Source organism: Thalassophryne amazonica, chromosome 15, assembly GCF_902500255.1.
Source record: "Thalassophryne amazonica chromosome 15, fThaAma1.1, whole genome shotgun sequence".
Taxonomy (NCBI): domain Eukaryota; kingdom Metazoa; phylum Chordata; class Actinopteri; order Batrachoidiformes; family Batrachoididae; genus Thalassophryne; species Thalassophryne amazonica.
In genome coordinates, this window is record NC_047117.1 from 37,545,491 (window position 1) to 37,565,210 (window position 19,720).

Below are 19,720 nucleotides of genomic sequence, written 5' to 3' on the forward strand. Positions count from 1 at the left end.
GTGGAGAAGACCGTCCGGGAGGCCCTGGCACGGGGCCCGGACCCCGGAACCGGTCCGAAAAACTGTCTGTACGTCCCACCAGAGGCCAGAGCTGCAGTCTTGGACTTCTGTCACGGGTCCAAGCTCTCCTGTCATCCAGGGGTGCGAAGGACCGTGGCAATTGTCCGGCAGCGCTTCTGGTGGGCGTCTATGGAGGCCGACGTCCGGGAATATATCCAGGCCTGCACCACCTGTGCCAGGGGCAAGGCAGTACATAAAAAGGCCCAAGGACTCCTCCAGCCGCTGCCGGTGCCTCATCGCCCCTGGTCCCACATTGGCCTGGATTTCGTCACGGGCCTCCCGCCGTCCCAGGGCAACACCGCCATCTTCACGATAGTGGACCGATTCTCCAAGGCGGCCCACTTCGTGGCCCTCCCGAAGCTCCCAACAGCCCAGGAGACAGCAGACCTCCTGGTCCACCACGTCGTCCGTCTGCATGGGATACCCTCCGACATCGTCTCAGATCGTGGTCCCCAGTTCTCCTCACACGTCTGGAGGAGCTTCTGCAGGGAACTGGGGGCCACCGTGAGCCTCTTGTCCGGGTACCATCCACAGACGAACGGACAGGCAGAGCGGGCCAACCAGGAACTGGAACAGACCCTCCGCTGCGTCACATCCGCGCACCCGACGGCCTGGAGTAACCATCTGGCCTGGATTGAGTATGCGCATAACAGCCAGGTGTCTTCTGCCACTGGCCTCTCCCCATTTGAGGTGTGTTTGGGGTATCAGCCCCCGTTGTTTCCCATGGTGGAGGGAGAGGTCAGTGTGCCCTCGGTCCAGGCCCACCTGCGGAAGTGCCGTCGGGTGTGGCGCTCCACCCGTTCTGCCTTGTTGAAGGCCCAGACGAGGGCGAAGACCCATGCAGACCGCCGGCGATCCCCGGCCCCTGCTTACCAGCCCGGGCAGGAGGTGTGGCTTTCCACGAAGGACATCCCCCTCCAGGTGGACTCCCCGAAACTTCAGGACAGGTACATTGGCCCCTTCAAGATCCTTAAAGTCCTCAGTCCTGCCGTAGTGAAGCTCCAACTCCCGGCTTCACTGCGGATCCATCCGGTTTTCCACGTGTCACGTATCAAACCTCACCACACCTCACCCCTCTGTGCTCCCGGACCGGCGCCGCCTCCTGCTCGGATCATCGACGGGGAGCCGGCTTGGACGGTGCGCCGGCTCCTGGATTTCCGTCGGATGGGCCGGGGGTTCCAGTACTTGGTGGACTGGGAGGGGTATGGACCCGAAGAACGCTCCTGGGTGAAGAGGAGCTTCATCCTGGATCCGGCCCTCCTGGCCGACTTCTACCGTCGACACCCCAACAAGCCGGGTCGGGCGCCTCCTGGCGCCCGTTGAGGGGGGGTCCTGTTGTGTGTGGGCCGCCAGAAGAGGAGGTACTGCTGGTCCACCACCAGTGGGCGCCCTGCCTGAAGTGCGGGCTTCAGGCACGAGAGGGCGCTGCCGCCATGGACACAGCCGGGGGTGACAGCTGTCACTCATTACCTCTTGACAGCTGTCACCCATCTACTCAACATCATCTCACTCCATAAAGACCAGACGTCATCTCCACCTCGTTGCCGAGATATCATACTTCATTGGAGGTAATATCCTCAGCCGTTTTACAATATTGTTTGTATATTGTGAGTGTTTGCAGGAGTACCGGTACCGCTGTCAGTGGAAGCTGAGAGAGCGCTAGAAGGCACTCTTTTTCCCTGAGGAATCTTCAGTACTCTGCAAGTTATTGAGTGAGAGGTGGAGGTGGCATTCCCACCGCTGTTGTTACTGGGTGTACACACACCCACACTTGACTGTCTTTGTTCTCGCCAGCAGTACCAGATCCGAAAGTCGGGGACGGTGATCACCTGGGAATTCGGGACTTGGCGGCTCCAGTATTCACCAGGTTCTGTGGTGGCGGAAATCGTGTGGTTCCGGCTCTTCTCAGGACGGATGTCTTCTATCCTCGAGCCTGCCCACACGTCACCTTTGTGAATTGACTGTAATTATATTCTGAGATTGTCTGTATATTCGTTGTGCACATTTCACAACATTAAATTGTTACTTTTTGGCTCATCTATTGCCCGTTCATTTGCGCCCCCTGTTGTGGGTCCGTGTCACAACACTTTCACAACATGTGCAACCAATTGTAAACTCTGATTATTATCCTAATAGGAATGCATGTAGCCTGCAATTTACAACCACACCTTACATTCATGAACATTAACACCTGTTCCAGAATAATGGTGACAAATGCCCCTCGAGCATTCCCCACAACAACGCTGACTACAAATTGATGGGAACATTTTCTAATCAATAGCCAAGACAAAGGACAGGCATGCACAAACAGAATGTCTTTGTTGCTGTTTTTTGTGATAGGGGGGAAAATACGGTTTTTTTCTTAATCCTTTATTTAACCAGGTTTGTCCCATCTCTTTTACAAGGGAGTGCTGGACAATTATAAAGTTTCCAATTCACCTAACCTGCATGTCTTTAGATATGGGAGGAAACTATAGCACATGGAGGGAACGCACACAAACATGGGGAGAACATGCAAACTCCACACAGAAAGGCCACAGAAGGGAATCAATCCCATGATCTTGCTGTGAGGTAACAGTCCTACCACCTTCAAAAGCGTTGAAGGTGGTTTGAAATTATTATAAGTAAATGAAAATGATTAGATGTGGCTATGTACCTTTGTTACATTAGTTTCTAATACAATAATATATGTAAGCCAATATAAGGCTAAGGGCTAGAATGTGGAAAAAATTTGTAGTTTAAAGTTATATTGGGAAAATTTTAACTGAACTTCCTCTCAAGATGTTCCTCTCAAAAACAGGGTTCTTTTGACTACCACATTCACCCAACATTGTAATATTGCAACAATTACAAAAGAAGCTCTCGATAAAATGTAAAGAACGTGTTCCGCAATAACTACATATGTACATGATGTAGACACTGAAATAAACACACACACACACACACACACACACAAAAAAAGTAAAGCATTTTACTTACTGTAATATTTTTTACATTTATTTTTGTTTATATATTAATAATAACAACAATAACAGCAACAACAACAATAACAGTCCAGCAAATCAAAGTGATGATGCTCAATCAAAAATCTGGAGGTTGTGTGACTTCTTGACATGAGGGCAGGCATTATGGCCCCCTGACACTTGCACAACTTTGATGGATGATGCGGCGTATATAAAATAATTATTTTGTGGTGGATTAATCATTTTCTCTGCGAGTTGGATGTTGAAAACACCTCTAATTGCTTCCTGAATCACAGAGGAGCGCTCCAACATCAGCTGTTCAGCGCACTGAGCGAAGTGGAGGAAGCCTTTGGAGCCGTCTAAAAATGTAATTTGTCATGTTTACATTGTCATGGCTTGGTAAAACAATTGCATGTTCTTTCCTTCTTGTGTGCAGCTTTAAAAATATGTTTATGATAGATTTAACATCTCATTTTAATCGTTCAGAGGAGCTGCACTCTGATGCGGTGCGCTGACGCAATCACTCACACTGTTCACTTCTTTTCTCAACTTGACAAGCTGCATGTTGTGTTGGCGACTAGATCGCGCCACGCTGCACAACATTTATGCGTGAAAGTTTTTTTGTAACATTTCAAAATTCTCTTTGCGCAGTTGCGCACGTCAGCACCCCTCTCACGTTCAGTCTGCACCTGTTAAAGATGAGTTTACTCTTTACGACACAGTGCGTGCAAGTGGGTGCATCAAAGCCGTGCAAGCATCAGGGGGCCTTTATACACAAATACGAGGGCTGTCAATAAAGTAACGGCCCTTTTTATTTTTTTCAAAAACAATATGGATTTCATTCATATGTTTTTACGTCAGACATGCTTGAACCCTCGTGCGCATGCGTGAGTTTTTCCACGCCTGTCGGTGACGTCATTCGCCTGTGAGCACTCCTTGTGGGAGGAGTCGTCCAGCCCCTCGTCGGAATTCCTTTGTCTGAGAAGTTGCTGAGAGACTGGCGCTTTGTTTGATCAAAATTTTTTCTAAACCTGTGAGACACATCGAAGTGGACACGGTTCGAAAAATTAAGATGGTTTTCAGTGAAAATTTTAACGGCTGATGAGAGATTTTGAGGTGATTCTGTCGCTTTAAGGACTTCCCACGGTGCGAGACGTCGCTCAGCGCTCTCAGCCGCCGTCGTCAGCCTGTTCAAGTTGAAAACCTCCACATTTCAGGCTCTATTGATCCAGGACGTCGTGAGAGAACAGAGAAGTTTCAGAAGAAGTCGGTTTCAGCATTTTATCTGGATATTCCACTGTTAAAGGAGATTTTTTTAATGAAAGACGTGCGGACGGGTCCGCGCGTCGGGACGCAGTCGACGCGGTGCGGCGGCACAGGAAAAACACCTCCGTGTTGATAACCATTTGTAAAATCCAGGCGGCTTTTGATGGCTTTCAGTGGAGTGAGTATATGAGAAATTGTTTAACAGCAGGACATGTTCCAACTTGTCCTTAAGGCTTCCAGCAGAGGTGTTTTTCCTGTGGCGGAGCGTCGCGGCGGCTGCGAGCCGACGCGCGGACCCGTCCGCACGTCTTTCATTAAAAAAATCTCCTTTAACAGTGGAATATCCGGATAAAATGCTGAAACCGACTTCTTCTGAAACTTCTCTGTTCTCTCACGACGTCCTGGATCAATAGAGCCTGAAATGTGGAGGTTTTCAGCTTGAACAGGCTGATGACGCCGCCTGAGAGCGCTGAGCGACGTCTCGCACCGTGGGAAGTCCTTAAAGCGACAGAATCACCTCAAAATCTCTCATCAGCCGTTAAAATTTTCACTGAAAACCAGCTTAATTTTTCGAACCGTGTCCACTTCGATGTGTCTCACAGGTTTAGAAAAAATTTTGATCAAACAACGCGCCAGTCTCTCAGCAACTTCTCAGACAAAGGAATTCCGACGAGGGGCTGGACGACTCCTCCCACAAGGAGTGCTCACAGGCGAATGACGTCACCGACAGGCGTGGAAAAACTCACGCATGCGCACGAGGGTTCAAGCATGTCTGACGTAAAAACATATGAATGAAATTCATATAGTTTTTGAAAAAAATAAAAAGGACCGTAACTTTATTGACAGCCCTCGTACATGACTCAATGGCATTGTGAGCCCAAACAGTAGAATCCAATGAGTATGTTATTATGGTTGAACCAAAAAAAAAAAATATATATACAATGTAGGTTTTTTGAGTAGAACAAAAATTGTTGTAAATTTGCAATATTGGGTCTTACAGGCACTGAAATACTGTGACACTGGAAATTTATTCACTGTGCATTACAATACACTGAATCACTTTGTTGTTGTCCATTTGGCTGCTCCCATTTTGTTTGGGATCGCCACAGCGGATACAGCCAGATCCGCATTGGCATTTGGCAAATACACTGAATCACTAAGATTGTCAAATATATAAAGTATACAAGTATATAATGCAGACAGGTGTTACATTCTTACTTATTTTTTTCCTGATACCAGTTTCCCAGCCAAGTACTTACCCAAATGTAGTCTGCTCAGCTTTTGAGGTTTCATGGGATCAGGTGAGCACAGAGTGACATGGCTGCATTTAGTCATGTTTTAATAAAGCGTCTGAATATTTAAGTAATATTGTTTTTGGTATATTTTTAGTTAATATGGATAATGAGCAAACAGATGTTGAGGAATTTATTTTGACTTTCTTAAAAGTAAAAGCCCACAGGGCTGAATACTTTTTGAGGGAAATATATATGAGTTAAAAGAAAGAGCACTAAGGAACCAAAGGAAATGCCGGGGGCAATGTAAGAAGCGACAGAAGCAGAATGCAAAAGGAAGGGCAAATCAGAAAGACATCTGGGGTAAACAAGACATTGAGAGTGATTAATGACATGCCACCATCTGTAGATAACTTTGTTTTCAATAGGACTTAATGACCACTAAAGCTGGTCTCCCACTGCAGATTTTCAGCAGTGATTGCCTTCCTGGTTCCAAAAATGAAGAAACCAGGCCACGTTATTACACACATTAGCAGCCTAAAGTCATGTCTCATATTATTATACAGCAGATCAGTGCCGACCCCAAACAATACTAAATGCACCCCCATGACACGAATGCTTCTGAGCATGTGTGCACGATGGTACACAGGCTATGCACATCTGCAATTATAACAAGAGTTTCCACAAAGATAAATATTTCTGGTAACATCTGAAATAGGTTTGGGTATCGAGAACCAGTTCTCCTTGGCTATCATTAAGAAATGATTTGATCCACCGACATCAATAGCCTTTTTGCTTTATGATTTCCTTATCAGTCCTTTAGAGTGAGTGACTGTTGTTTTTGGGGGTGTTTGTCAGGAAAATGATCATGTTTCTACGTCGATTACAGAACCCCTACAGGGTCTGTATTCAACTGTTTCTGCAGCGCGGCTCTTCTTTCAAGCTTGAAGCAATGAAGCATTGATCTGACTCGCTGCTTCATTGGTTCTTTGTTTTATTTTGCTTTATTTTAATTTTTCCCTGCTAAAACCTCAAAGAGCATATGTCTGTGAGTAATATTTACCTTTTTTATGTTAAACCGACCTGTTATGGTCTTCTGAAATAGTTGATAGATGTATTTTATAACTTAAAAAAAGGACCGATGCTAATGCGTTAGCATGTCTATGGCATTTTCAATGTTAAAGTTAGCATTAAGCTGTTTGCATCTCAGCACATTTGTGTGCATTTGTTTTCTGTATAATAATTAATGGCACAGCGTTTGTTGTTGTAAAAGAGTCAAATGTATTACAAATTGTAATATTTTTTACATTTATTTTTGTTTATATATTAATAATAACAATAATAACAGCAACAACAACAATAACAATAACAGTAATAATAATAACTAATAATGCTACAATACAATTTTAGAGAAAGAGACAAAAAGAACCTGATGAAAAACACAACAGAAAATATAAAACCAACTAACAATGAACATAAATTAAGAAAGAAAGAAAGAAAGAAAGAAAGAAAGAAAGAACTGTTTCTTATGAACACCTAATGACTCTTACATCTTCTCATCCCTGTTTTGTTTAAGTTTTAAACCATATTTGTTCAGTTCTTCAGTGATTTCCTCCAGAACTATTTGCCAAGCAAGAAAACTGCTGCATCCTAGTGCAGAATACTACTGGAATGAATTTGAATTTGCCCTATTGACGTATCCCATAATCCCTTGTGTGCCAAAGAGTCACTGCAGTCAAACAACATACAGAGAATCCACATGATGACAATTGTAAATTAATATTATATGACAAAAATGTAATTTTTTTGTGCTTTTCGTCACGTTAATAAGAGACTGGCATGCATGATACCCTGAAAACTTGCTAAAACAATTACGAGGTCTGTTAGAAAAGTATCGGACCTTTATATTTTTTGCAAAAACCATATGGATTTGAATCACGTGTGATTGCATCAGCCAAGCTTGAACCTTCGTGCGCATGCGTGAGTTTTTTCACCCCTGTCGGTTGCGTCATTCACCTGTGAACAGGCTTTGTGTGAGCAGTGGTCCACCCCTCTCGTCGGATTTTTATTGCAAATAAATGTCTGAACGATTTGGAGCTTTGCTGCATCAATTTTTTTCCAGAAACTGTGAGAGACCTCCAGGTGGACACCATTTGGAAAATTCAGATGGCTTTCAGGGACCATTTTATGGGGATTACACAGATTAAGGAGTGCTCCAGCCTGTTTAAAGACCGCCCACAGTGTCTCGACAGGCTGACACCCTGCTGAAACAACCAGATCATTTCCAACGTGAAAGCTTTGTTGATCCGGGACATCGTCTGACTTCCCCAAAAAGGGAAGAAGGCGTGGACATCAGCACTTTTTTGGCACATTCCACTGTTACAGGAGTTTTTTTCATGGAAAAAGAAGCGGACGGATGCGCCACCGTGCCGCACATGGCGCGGGACAAAACCACCTGCGTGTTGGTCTCACAGGACGGCTTTGAGATGGATTTCAGACGGCTGTCGGTGGCTTTTAGTCGTGTGACTATCCGAGAAATTATGCATGAGCTGGACATGCCCCAACGTGTCCTGTGAGGCTTCATCACGGCGTTGCTTTGCGCCATGCGGCTCTGCCGCGACGCGCGGAATTCCTCCGCTCCTCTTTCCATGACAAAAACTCCTGTAACAGTGGAATGTGCCATTCATTTCTAAACTGAATGCTGTGTTTTATCCGGGACGTCCTCTGACTAGCACAGGAATTGCGGAAGACGTGGACATCAGCACTTTTTCGGCACATTGAGACAGACATGCGGAGGAATTCCGCGCATCGCGGCGGAGCCGCATGGCGCAAAGCAACGCCGTGATGAAGCCTCACAGGACATGTTGGGGCATGTCCAGCTCATGCACAATTTCTCGGATAGTCACACGACTAAAAAGCCACCGACAGCCATCTGAAATCCATCTCAAAGCCATCCTGTGAGACCAACACGGAGGTGGTTTTGTCCCGCGCAATGAGCGGCACGGTGGCGCATCCGTCCACTTCTTTTTCCATGAAAAAAACTCCTGTAACAGTGGAATGTGCCAAAAAAAGTGCTGATATCCACGCCTTATGCCTTTTTTGTGGAAGTCAGACGACGTCCCGGATCAACAAAGCCTTCAGGTTGGAAATGATCTGGTTGTTTCAGTGGGGTGTCAGCCTGTCGATCGGCGCTCGGAGCTTGCCGCGCTCTCAGACGCTGTGGGCGGTCTTTAAACCGGCTGGAGCACTCCTTAATCTGTGTAATCCCCATAAAATGGTCCCTGAAAGCCATCTGAATGACGCAACCAACAGGCGTGAAAAAACTCACGCATACGCACGAAGGTTCAAGCTTGGCTGATGCAATCACACGTGATTCAAATCCATATGGTTTTTGCAATAAATAAAAAGGTCAGATATTTTTCTAACAAACCTTGTATAACAAATAATACGTGTCTGCTATGTTTAATCTGCGTGGAATTTAATAAATGCAAACCGAATTTCAGACATATTATATATTAGTTTGGAACAAAGAGGATAAACAGTGTTGTGAAGAACAATAATTACAGTTAAAGAGCAAACCTCACTTTCCCCCAGAACGACATGATCAGGAAGCGAGCAGAGCTCACAACAGTTCCCATTGAAAATAACGGAAAGACAGCCTGTGATTCTCGCATGTTTACATAAAACAAATGCAATAACAACATCTATAAACCCAGAGAATATATTCATGAGAGTTTTAGGCACAATATAAAAATAGTTTTATGTTGCGATGTTAATGCTGTTGTCCGTGTGCAGCGGTTAAAGTGCAGCGTGATCAGAGCGTCTCAATGCAGTTCTCAGTGTTACTGAAATCTCGCAGCGTGGTGAAATATCCGAAGTTTTGCGAGATTTGAAACGTCAATAGGGCAAATAAGGAAAGTTGTTTTTTTTTCTCCCCAAAATGGATGCTGCACTCACTGCAGTTTATTGGCTGGAAAAGCCCCAGATTGCATTTCAGAGCTTCTAGAATTCAAAACTTTTTGTGCAGGTGGTGGTTTTGTGAGGATTAAAGTCACTAACTGGGACGCCTGTCTTGCTGCGAGAAAGAAACAAGAATCGTCCTCTGCTCCAAACACTGCGTGGCTCTCTGCCGAGTCAAATTAGAACAATAAAGTCCAGTCAGAATCCAGTATGGAGAGACATTCATGCCAAAATGTCTAAAAGGAAATGCTTTTGTTTATTTTTATTTATGTCCAAAGATGAAGGATCCAGTGACTAGTTTCATATTTATTTATTTGAAGACTCAATAAAATGTTGTTGACATAGAAAACCTGTAAAGTCTACTTTTAGTACACAGAAAATTTACAAGAGGTATCAATAAAGGAGTTGATAAGGAATTGGATCAATAAGCAGAATCGATAATGGCATCAATATCAATAAAGTCTTATCAATACCCATCCCTAATCGGACAACTGTCTTCTACTGAAGAATGTGGCATGCTGTTCATGAGCTTATAGATGTATATACAAGTAATATTACAAGAGGAGCTTTAGAGAGGTCAGTGAATGATGCGTTTCTGAATGCACAGACCCCCCTCCCCCACACACATTGCATACTTGTATCATTGTGATACTTGTATCATTGCACACCATGTAGTTTGATGAGACTTAATGCACGTAATTCTAAACATAACCCAAAAAGCAAATATTCACACTGAAATGGCCCTTTGACATTGTGAGGACCTACCAAAATGTCTTCACAACACAAGATGTCTGCAAAACAATGATTTAAAACAACAATCCCACACACACACACACACACACACACACACACACACACACACACACACACACACACACACACACACACACACACACACACACACACACACACACACACACACACACACACACACACACACACACACACACACACACACACACAGCACTGTGCTCATTGCCCGGTCTGGTCATTTTCGCCCCTCTGCATGGGAACAACTCACTTTGCAAATAACACAATTTGCATTGTATTTTAACTTTAGTTTACACTGTAGCCTGGCATAAAATAACAGCAACCAAATCAATGTTCAAGTTCTGCCTCCTAAGTGAAGTAACAAGCAAGATACTTACATGAATTACATATCTGCTTAAAGCTTGGAATGTTCTCTATCAGGCAGTATCCTTATATTTCCATGTATCCATGTAGCCACCTTCCCTTTGGCATACATTGCACATATGCCAATGTAGGACATGTTTTTGCATTTCTTGGTATCTCAGAACCAGTGATGCACAATTGCTTTTACCTCTGCATCTGTACTGTAATGGTGTCTCTTCAGGTGTTGTTTCAGCTTGGGAAAAAGGAAAAAAGTTGGAGGGCGCAAGATCTGGACTGTACTGTAGGTGCAGTAAGATTTGAGCCACTGCAATGCCTTTGTCAATTTCTTTGTGATTTATCTGACCAACCCAGTCTCACAGCATTCAGAAGCACGAAACATACATTCATGTATTTGTTTGTGATATTGTCACGAATCAGGAAAAAGACATGCTGTGGAGGGGAGCAGAGATCAATCACTAATGATTAAATGCAGAGTGGTGCATACAGAGCAAAAAGAGAAAGAAACACACAGTGCATCATGGGAACCCCCCAGCAGTCTACGTCTATAGCAGTATAACTAAGGGATGGTTCAGGGTCACCTGATCCAGCCCTAACTATAAGCTTTAGCAAAAAGGAACGTTTTAAGCCTAATCTTAAAAGTAGAGAGGGTGTCTGTCTCCCTGATCCGAATTGGGAGCTGGTTCCAGAGGAGAGGAGCCTGAAAGCTGAAGGCTCTGCCTCCCATTCTACTCTTAAAAACCCTAGGAACTACAAGTAAGCCTGCAGTCTGAGAGCGAAGCGCTCTATTGGGGTGATATGGTACTATGAGGTCCCTAAGTTAAGATGGGACCTGATTATTCAAAACCTTATACGTAAGAAGAAGAATTTTAAATTCTATTCTAGAATTAACAGGAAGCCAATGAAGAGAAGCCAATAAGGGTGAAATATGCTCTCTCCTTCTAGTCCCTGTCAGTACTCTAGCTGCAGCATTTTGAATTAACTGAAGGCTTTTCAGGGAACTTTTAGGACAACCTGATAATAATGAATTACAGTAGTCCAGCCTAGAGGAAATAAATGCATGAATTAGTTTTTCAGCATCAATCTGAGACAAGACCTTTCTAATTTTAGAGATATTGCGCAAATGCAAAAAAAGCAGTCCTACATATTTGTTTAATATGCGCATTGAATGACATATCCTGATCAAAAATGACTCCAAGATTTCTCACAGTATTACTAGAGGTCAGGGTAATGCCATCCAGAGTAGGGATCTGGTTAGACACCATGTTTCTAAGATTTGTGGGGCCAAGTACAATAACTTCAGTTTTATCTGCGTTTAAAAGCAGGAAATTAGAGGTCATCCATGTCTTTATGTCTGTAAGACAATCCTGCAGTTTAGCTAATTGGTGTGTGTCCTCTGGCTTCATGGATAGATAAAGCTGGGTGTCATCTGCGTAACAATGAAAATTTAAGCAATGCTGTCTAATAATACTGCCTAAGGGAAGCATGTATAAAGTGAATAAAATTGGTCATAGCACAGAACCTTGTGGAACTCCATAATTAACCTTAATCTGTGAAGAAGATTCCCCATTTACATGAACAAATTGTAATCTATTAGATAAATATGATTCAAACCACTGCAGCACAGTGCCTTTAATACCTATAGCATGCTCTAACCACTGTAATAAAATTTTATGGTCAACAGTATCAAAAGCAGCACTAAGGTCTAACAGAACAAGTACAGAGATGAGTCCACTGTCTGAGGCCATAAGAAGATCATTTGTAACCTTCACTAATGCTGTTTCTGTACTATGATGAATTCTAAACCCTGACTAAAACTCTTCAAATAGACCATTCCTCTGCAGATGATCAGTTACCTGTTATACAACTACCCTTTCAAGAATTTTTGAGAGAAAGGGAAGGTTGGAGATTGGCCTATAGTTAGCTAAGATAGCTGGGTCAAGTGATGGCTTTTTAAGTAATGGTTTAATTACTGCCACCTTAAAAGCCTGTGGTACATAGCCAACTAATAAAGATAGATTGATCATATTTAAGACCGAAGCATTAATTAATGGTAGGGCTTCCTTGAGCAGCCTGGTAGGAATGGGGTCTAATAGACATGTTGATGGTTTGGAGGAAGTAACTAATGAAAATAACTCAGACAGAACAATCGGAGAGAAAGAATCTAACCAAATATGGTTATGAGTAATTTTTTCTCTAATAGTTAAAATTTTATTAGCAAAGAAAGTCATGAAGTCATTACTAGTTAAAGTTAAAGGAATACTCGGCTCAATAGAGCTCTGACTCTTTGTCAGCCTGGCTACAGTGCTGAAAAGAAACCTGGGGTTGTTCTTATTTTCTTCAATTAGTGATGAGTAGTAAGATGTCCTAGCTTTACGGAGGGCTTTTTTTATAGAGCAACAGACTCTTTTTCCAGGCTAAGTGAAGATCTTCTAAATTAGTGAGACGCCATTTCCTCTACAACTTACGGGTTATCTGCTTTAAGCTGCGAGTTTGTGAGTTATACCACGGAGTCAGGCACTTCTGATTTAAGGTTCTCTTTTTCAGAGGAGCTACAGCATCCAAAGTTGTCCTCAAAGAGGATATAAAACTACTGACGAGATAATCTATCTCACTCACAGAGTTTAGGTAGCTACTCTGCCCTGTGTTGGTATATGGCATTGGAGAACATAAAGGAATCATATCCTTAAACCTAGTTACAGCGCTTTCTGAAAGACTTCTACTGTAATGAAACTTATTCCCCACTGCTGGGTAGTCCATCAGAGTAAATGTAAATGTTATTAAGAAATGATCAGACAGAAGGGAGTTTTCAGGGAATACTGTTAAGTCTTCAATTTCCATACCATAAGTCAGAACAAGATCTTAGGTATGATTAAAGTGGTGGGTGGACTCATTTACATTTTGAGCAAAGCCAATCGAGTCTAACAATAGATTAAATGCAGTGTTGAGGCTGTCATTCTCAGCATCTGCGTGGATATTAAAATCGCCCACTATAATTATCTTATCTGATCTTATCTTATATTAGACAATATTAATACAATAACATGCTTTTGGAGGGCGGTATGCATTTTCAAGAGGCCCGACGTCCATGCCCAGTCACCCAAAACGACAGCTATTCGCCCGAGTTAGACGAGGGCAAATAGCTGTCATTGCGGGTGACGGGATGGACATAGGGACTCAGAAAAATGCATACCGCACAATAACAGCATGTTATTTGCATTATTATCACTTTTTACTGAGATACACAACACGTAGCGCGTACATAAAAAGTTGGCTCACTTTTGTCATGTCTTGCGCTGTCTGGCGCACGCTGGTCTCCCTCATCAAGCTGGCTACTTTAGCTGCTCTTCATTGTCATGCTATCTATGAGAAAAATCATCCGGAATATCCATATTGGGACCAAAACACACTTCTCGCTTTTTCATCTTTTCCTCTGCGGACAGTTTTTTTTCTCCTCTGCGGACAGTTCTTGGGCTGCCCGCTATGACGTCATTTGTTTACGCACAGCGGGCGGGTATAGCCAGATACCGTCGACGTAAATCTACGATACCGGCCCAGCAACGCCTCGGTAAAGTGATAATAATATACAAATAATGAATGTTTATGAGTAATACGGAAAGAATATTTCATTCGGTGAAAGATGGAATATTGCATTCAACACCACCTCAATGAATGGAACGTTCCATCTTTCACCGAATGAAATATGCTTTCCATTACACAAATGACAAAACATGCATTATTTGTTTTATATAATGCCTTAAATAGATCCATGTCATTTGATGTTCTTTTAATTTATAGACAAGAGAAAAGCCACATACATTTTCGTTGTTGGTCCTTTGAGGTCAAGAGGGTCCAAATACTCCAACATGAACTTTAAATAACAGTCCAATCAAATCCACAATTGTTCTCAGTCAATTTGCAAAAATATTCAGATACAGTAGGTAAAGAATAATCCTGATGATGTAGTCCATATCTGATGCCATGTATTGACTCCTTTGTGTACAGACTGCTGTCTGCTTTCCTCAGTCCAACAAAAAATTGTGACACAAATTTGTTGAGCTCTTCATCTGACAGCACTTGTACAGGTAGAGGTGTACAGGTAGAGACATCCCAGCGAATACTACAAATGCCTCCAGATGGTTTAAGGTTTACTGATAATAATAATAAGCTCGTTCAAATTGTCGCCTGTCACCACAACAAACCCTGCCATGTTTGTTTTTAAGCTAAGGGCTGTCGCTGCTAGTGTGAGCATGCCTGGTGGTCGCGGCATGCAATAGCACAACACATATAGTAACAAAATTGCATGTTAAACAGCACCAAAACTGCACAGTAAATGGAACACAATGGCAAATGGCACAATGGCAATAATCCATGTCATGTGACATATAAACCACCAATCAATGATAAGGATCTACTCAGGTGTTTTACAATCAGTCACAGATGAATGTCCATGGGTGCACAACTCTCCTCCGTGGGGACTCCAGTGACAGCATGTTGTTTCAAATTCATGTCCATGTACATTTGTGCATCTGTTATGCCGAAGGTAATTATGCACATGGCTGGAACTGCAGGAGAAAACTGTTTGTTGCTGCAACAGGCAATAAGTAAAGGATTATTCTCATACCAGTTTCACTTCAACGTCTTGCTTGTTATTGAAATGATCTTGTTGGGTGCAGAACGTTTTAGCCAAACATCATATTTATTTCAAGAGGCACTGATGAAATAATAATAAAATAGCATATACAATAAAAATAAAGTAAGACGCATGTGCAGTCCAGTGAGACATGTGTCTCTATTGTCTGTTACGTGACAGTGGAGCAAGATGGAGCCCCAGATAATGTGATGGTCAACCTTCTCATATTATTCTGCTCCACACATGCTCTTCCCACAGTTCCCCACACCGTGCTCGAGTTGCACTTGTATTGTTCATGTCCTGAATTTCCTGAATTTGGCCAAACATTACCCCATATCTGCATGTTACATCCAACTATTCACTGCTGTGTATCACAGTTTGTCTCCACTTGCTGAAAACCTTCAGTGTAGCTCAAAATAAACTACAATACTACTTTTACCACCCATTATACCCCATTTCAGGCCTCCAAATGAGGTTTCTGCATGACAGAGGTAGCCCGTTGGGTGTCAGATATTGGCATGACTTACGTGCCGCATGCTATAAAGTGCCCAAAGAGGAAACTAAATGAATGATGCATAAGATCTACTATGTTCTTTTCACAATGGCTGCATCCCTCTCATCTCCTCCTTTGTTTTTCTTCCTTGGTGTTCTCTTTGTTTTCCCTCCTCATCTGTGCTCTTGTTCTGACCCACCAGTAGATGCTCAAATGCAGTTTAATTAGAGGTGACACCACCATTCGCCTGCACACTGTACATGTGAAGATATATTCTACTTCTATGTATTCATGTGAGAAGAAAAGTCTGATTGCAGTTTCTCCTGGAAAAAATCAGGAGCTGAAACAAAGATTTATGGACTGTTTTTGCTTCTGACTTCCTCTTTCCATGGTAATCTCCCATCCTTTCTCTCATGGGTGTCACTATTGAGTCCTCATAATTAGATTGTAACTTTCTGGCTGGACCTGGTTGGCTGACAGATTCTACCTCTGTGCCGGCTCCAGTGGGAAATTTTGCCACAGATACTGCGAGGACTGCGGGTCGTCATTGTCAGTCAGGTTGCTGTTTTTTCTTTTTCTTTCTTTTTTATTTATTTATTTATTTTTTGCCGGTGTGGTGTATTTTCCTCATTTCAGTGTTGGTCTATTTGGTTTCTACCACTCCACATCCAGCTATCTTGAAACATGGCCCACAAACATCCATTTTAATTTTTTGGAATTAATTAATAAGTCTGGCCATACCTCGGGCTGCATCGGAGGGTATTTCCTTCCTTTGCTTTTCCCCAAACACTTAGTTTTTCCTCCCTCAAGGAGTTGACACCAAAAACCTTTCTGGGGGTCAAACCTGAGAAAAGAGAGAGTGAGGCAGAAAGAAATACAGATTAATGTAAAGAGAAAATGAATTTTAAAAGTATTCGCAGGGCAGTGTTATACTTCTGAGGAGTTCAAACCAAGTCTGGGAGCATGTCATACAACGTCATAGTTCAAGATGATCTACAATGCTGCATTTACAACCTATTAACACCTATCACACCCTGTTCTATGAGTATTTACAGGGCTGTAACCCAGCTGACAGCTGACTTCTTGGGAGTGAAGCCAGAATGAATCCTATAATCCTTGCAAGCACCTTCCCTGGCAAAGACAGCAATGTAATGTCCTTATAGTTGTAGTCATAACTGAAGAATTAAACAACACAAATTAATTTATGGTGTTTAAGATGGGCACACAGCACATGGTGCAAATGTTTTTGAGGCATGTACACATTGTTCCTGCTATCAAGAGAGTGCATAAACTGAGTGCACAGGTGGGCTCTGGGCACAAAGGGTTGGGCTTGATCTTGTTGATCTGTCATGGGTATATTTAGGGTTGACATTCATACATTTTCAACTCCCTTATTACAATTAAAGGTCATAGGGGGCTGGAGCCTATCCCAGTGGTCACTGGATGAGATGCTGAGCATACCTTCGACAGGCAGCCAGTTTACTACAGGGCAGACACATACAGACAACCTCAAACACACCTTCAATCAATTTAAAGTTTCCAATTCACCAAATCTGCATGTCTTTGGACATGGGAGGAAACCCATGCAATCACAGGGAGAACATGCAAAGACAAGACTGAAAGGACCCGGTTGGATTCAAACCTGGGAACATCTTACTGTAAGGTAGCAATCAATGATAACCATGAAGCCACCACGCTGCCCTGAGCCTAACACAATTTCATAAAAACAGTAGAGAAGACACATGCATTCATAGATCCATAATAGGATGGATGCTGGATCATAAACATAACTCTGAAAAAAGAATGGTGCTACATTATATTGTGTGACTTTTCATCAATATCCTAACGTTATATCAATCATCAGTGTCAGCTCAGCGCCTTTAAAGTGGAGAGCATCAAGTGAACAACGCTGTGGTATTAAATGGACACATATGAGAGGTGTGAGGTTTTCTGTTGAGGAAATGGATCTCTGCACACAGCATGCACATGAGATCAGCTGGCAGTAGAGACATAATGCTGGAAGTTGCTAAGGCACTTAGATTCAGATGCATGTGAATGTTGCATCTTTTAACACTTGTTTCATCCTTTATGCGTGATTAGTACTCACTGACCATCATGTATGGCTATGTGCACATGGGGGGGGGGGGGGGGGGGTGTCTATGAGCTGGGGTTTGAGAAGGATGCCACAAACAAATTCCTTAAAAAATGGGAAAAAAACGACCCATCACTGATACCACCTTTTTAAGGTAAGTTAAAAACTGTTTAGTCTGTCAAACTGTAAATTTGCTGTTGTACTCTGGCATGTGCGCGATCATACACTTTGGCACAGATTGAGTGAGATTTCTTTTTTCTGTTCATGTTAGTGTGTGTTATTAGTATTTGCAATCTGTTTTATATCAAAGCCTGGGTTGTTATACATATTATCAGCATTCTACATTTTCATTTCAGACCATGCTTAAAATATGGAATTCAGCTTCTATGATGCACTGTTGTGCATTGCTGTTTGCAGAGTGTACTAGATTTTAGACCAGGTTTTTGGTCATTTATGTTCATCTGGAAAGTATTCACGGTGCTTCACTTTTCCACATTTTTTAATGTTACAGCTTTATTCAAAAATGAGCATGTTGCCCGTGGGGATCGACGGGCTCTAGATTGGGTAGTGTTTATAAAATAGGCAGCTGACATTTTTCAAGGGTGGTAGTAAATTATGATAAGTTTCTATAATGAGTTGTAATGGTGTGAGTCCAGAATGTTTTTAGAACCTTAGACTTAAGACCTCAACAATTTTTAAAGGAAGAACTCAACCTTTTTATTTCCTGTTAATTACATATTTTTTAATATTAATTTAGTCTTAATGTATTTAGTAATTCTTTTGGTTCTTATTATTATATACACACTATGATTGTATGCTACCACAGTACGCACGGTTAGATTCACATGCATGTGATTTCCGGTCAGATATTTTCACATTTCAGACCGTTACCATGACAATCGGCCCAGAGAAATTTATCAGATTTGTGACTTTGTTTACAATTTTCATGGTGCAAAATAAAACAAAACAAAAAGCAAACAAAGAAATTATGAGTGATGAAGAGGACCATTTTTCGAGCGACTTTTATTACACTGATGAGTTTGAACTGGAAAAATTAAAAGGAAACATGCTCGAAGTGGACATACAAAATGAACACCAACATGAAAACACAGCTCAGAACAGCCACATAATAACTGAATTATTAGCCTCACGCTTGGTTAAGACTGCTTGGCATCACCTGACAGGGCCACGTCACCAACTCTGATGTCCTGGCCAAGGCAGGGATGACCAGCATGTTTGCCATGCTGACCCAGAGACACCTGCGCTGGCTCGGACATGTCACGTGAATGAAGGACGGCTACACCCCAAAGGATGTACTGTATGGTGAACTGGCCACAGGCTCCAGAGCAAAAAGGACGACCTGCAATTCGCTTCAAAGATGTTTGCAAACACGACCTGAGAGCGACCTGAGGCTTCAACCCTTCGGACTTGGAGTCGGCAGCCGCAGACTGCACCGGGTGGTGGTCCACCACCAGAACCATCATCAGTGAAGCGGAAGAGAGGAGAGAGGCTCGGTGGGGGGAGAGGAGGCTCGATCGACAGCAGACACTCCAGCCAGCACCCACTACCATAGACATCCAGCTGACAGATTACACCTGCAGCAATTGTAGCAGACCGTGCCGGTCCCGCATCGGCCTGTACAGCCACATCAGGCGCTGCAACTCAACAAGCCTTCTGGAGCAGGATGGATGACCTCAGGCCTTGAAACCATGATCTTATGGGATCGACAGAGCCAACAGTCAGGTTAATAATCCTTTATTATTAATATCATTGTGATTAATGTTATCAATATGATAATAGTCAAGTGGTTTCTGTGTGCGTGTATGCATGCGTGTGTATGGCTTTGATCACGGAGAAACTAGGAAGAGCTCACATTTGCTGTTTGGTATG

The 19,720-nt window shown here is 42.8% G+C and overlaps 1 protein-coding gene across 2 annotated transcripts in view; it reads right to left on the reverse strand.

Moving 5' to 3' along the window:
• ndst3 (N-deacetylase/N-sulfotransferase (heparan glucosaminyl) 3) overlaps positions 1-19,720 on the reverse strand; it is a 391,475-nt gene that overhangs the window by 26,893 nt on the left and 344,862 nt on the right. For both annotated transcript variants that reach the window (XM_034187550.1, XM_034187551.1), the window contains exon 13: positions 16,480-16,582. In XM_034187550.1, the coding sequence (XP_034043441.1) occupies positions 16,480-16,582 (103 nt within the window). The remainder of the gene's footprint in view (positions 1-16,479; positions 16,583-19,720) is intronic.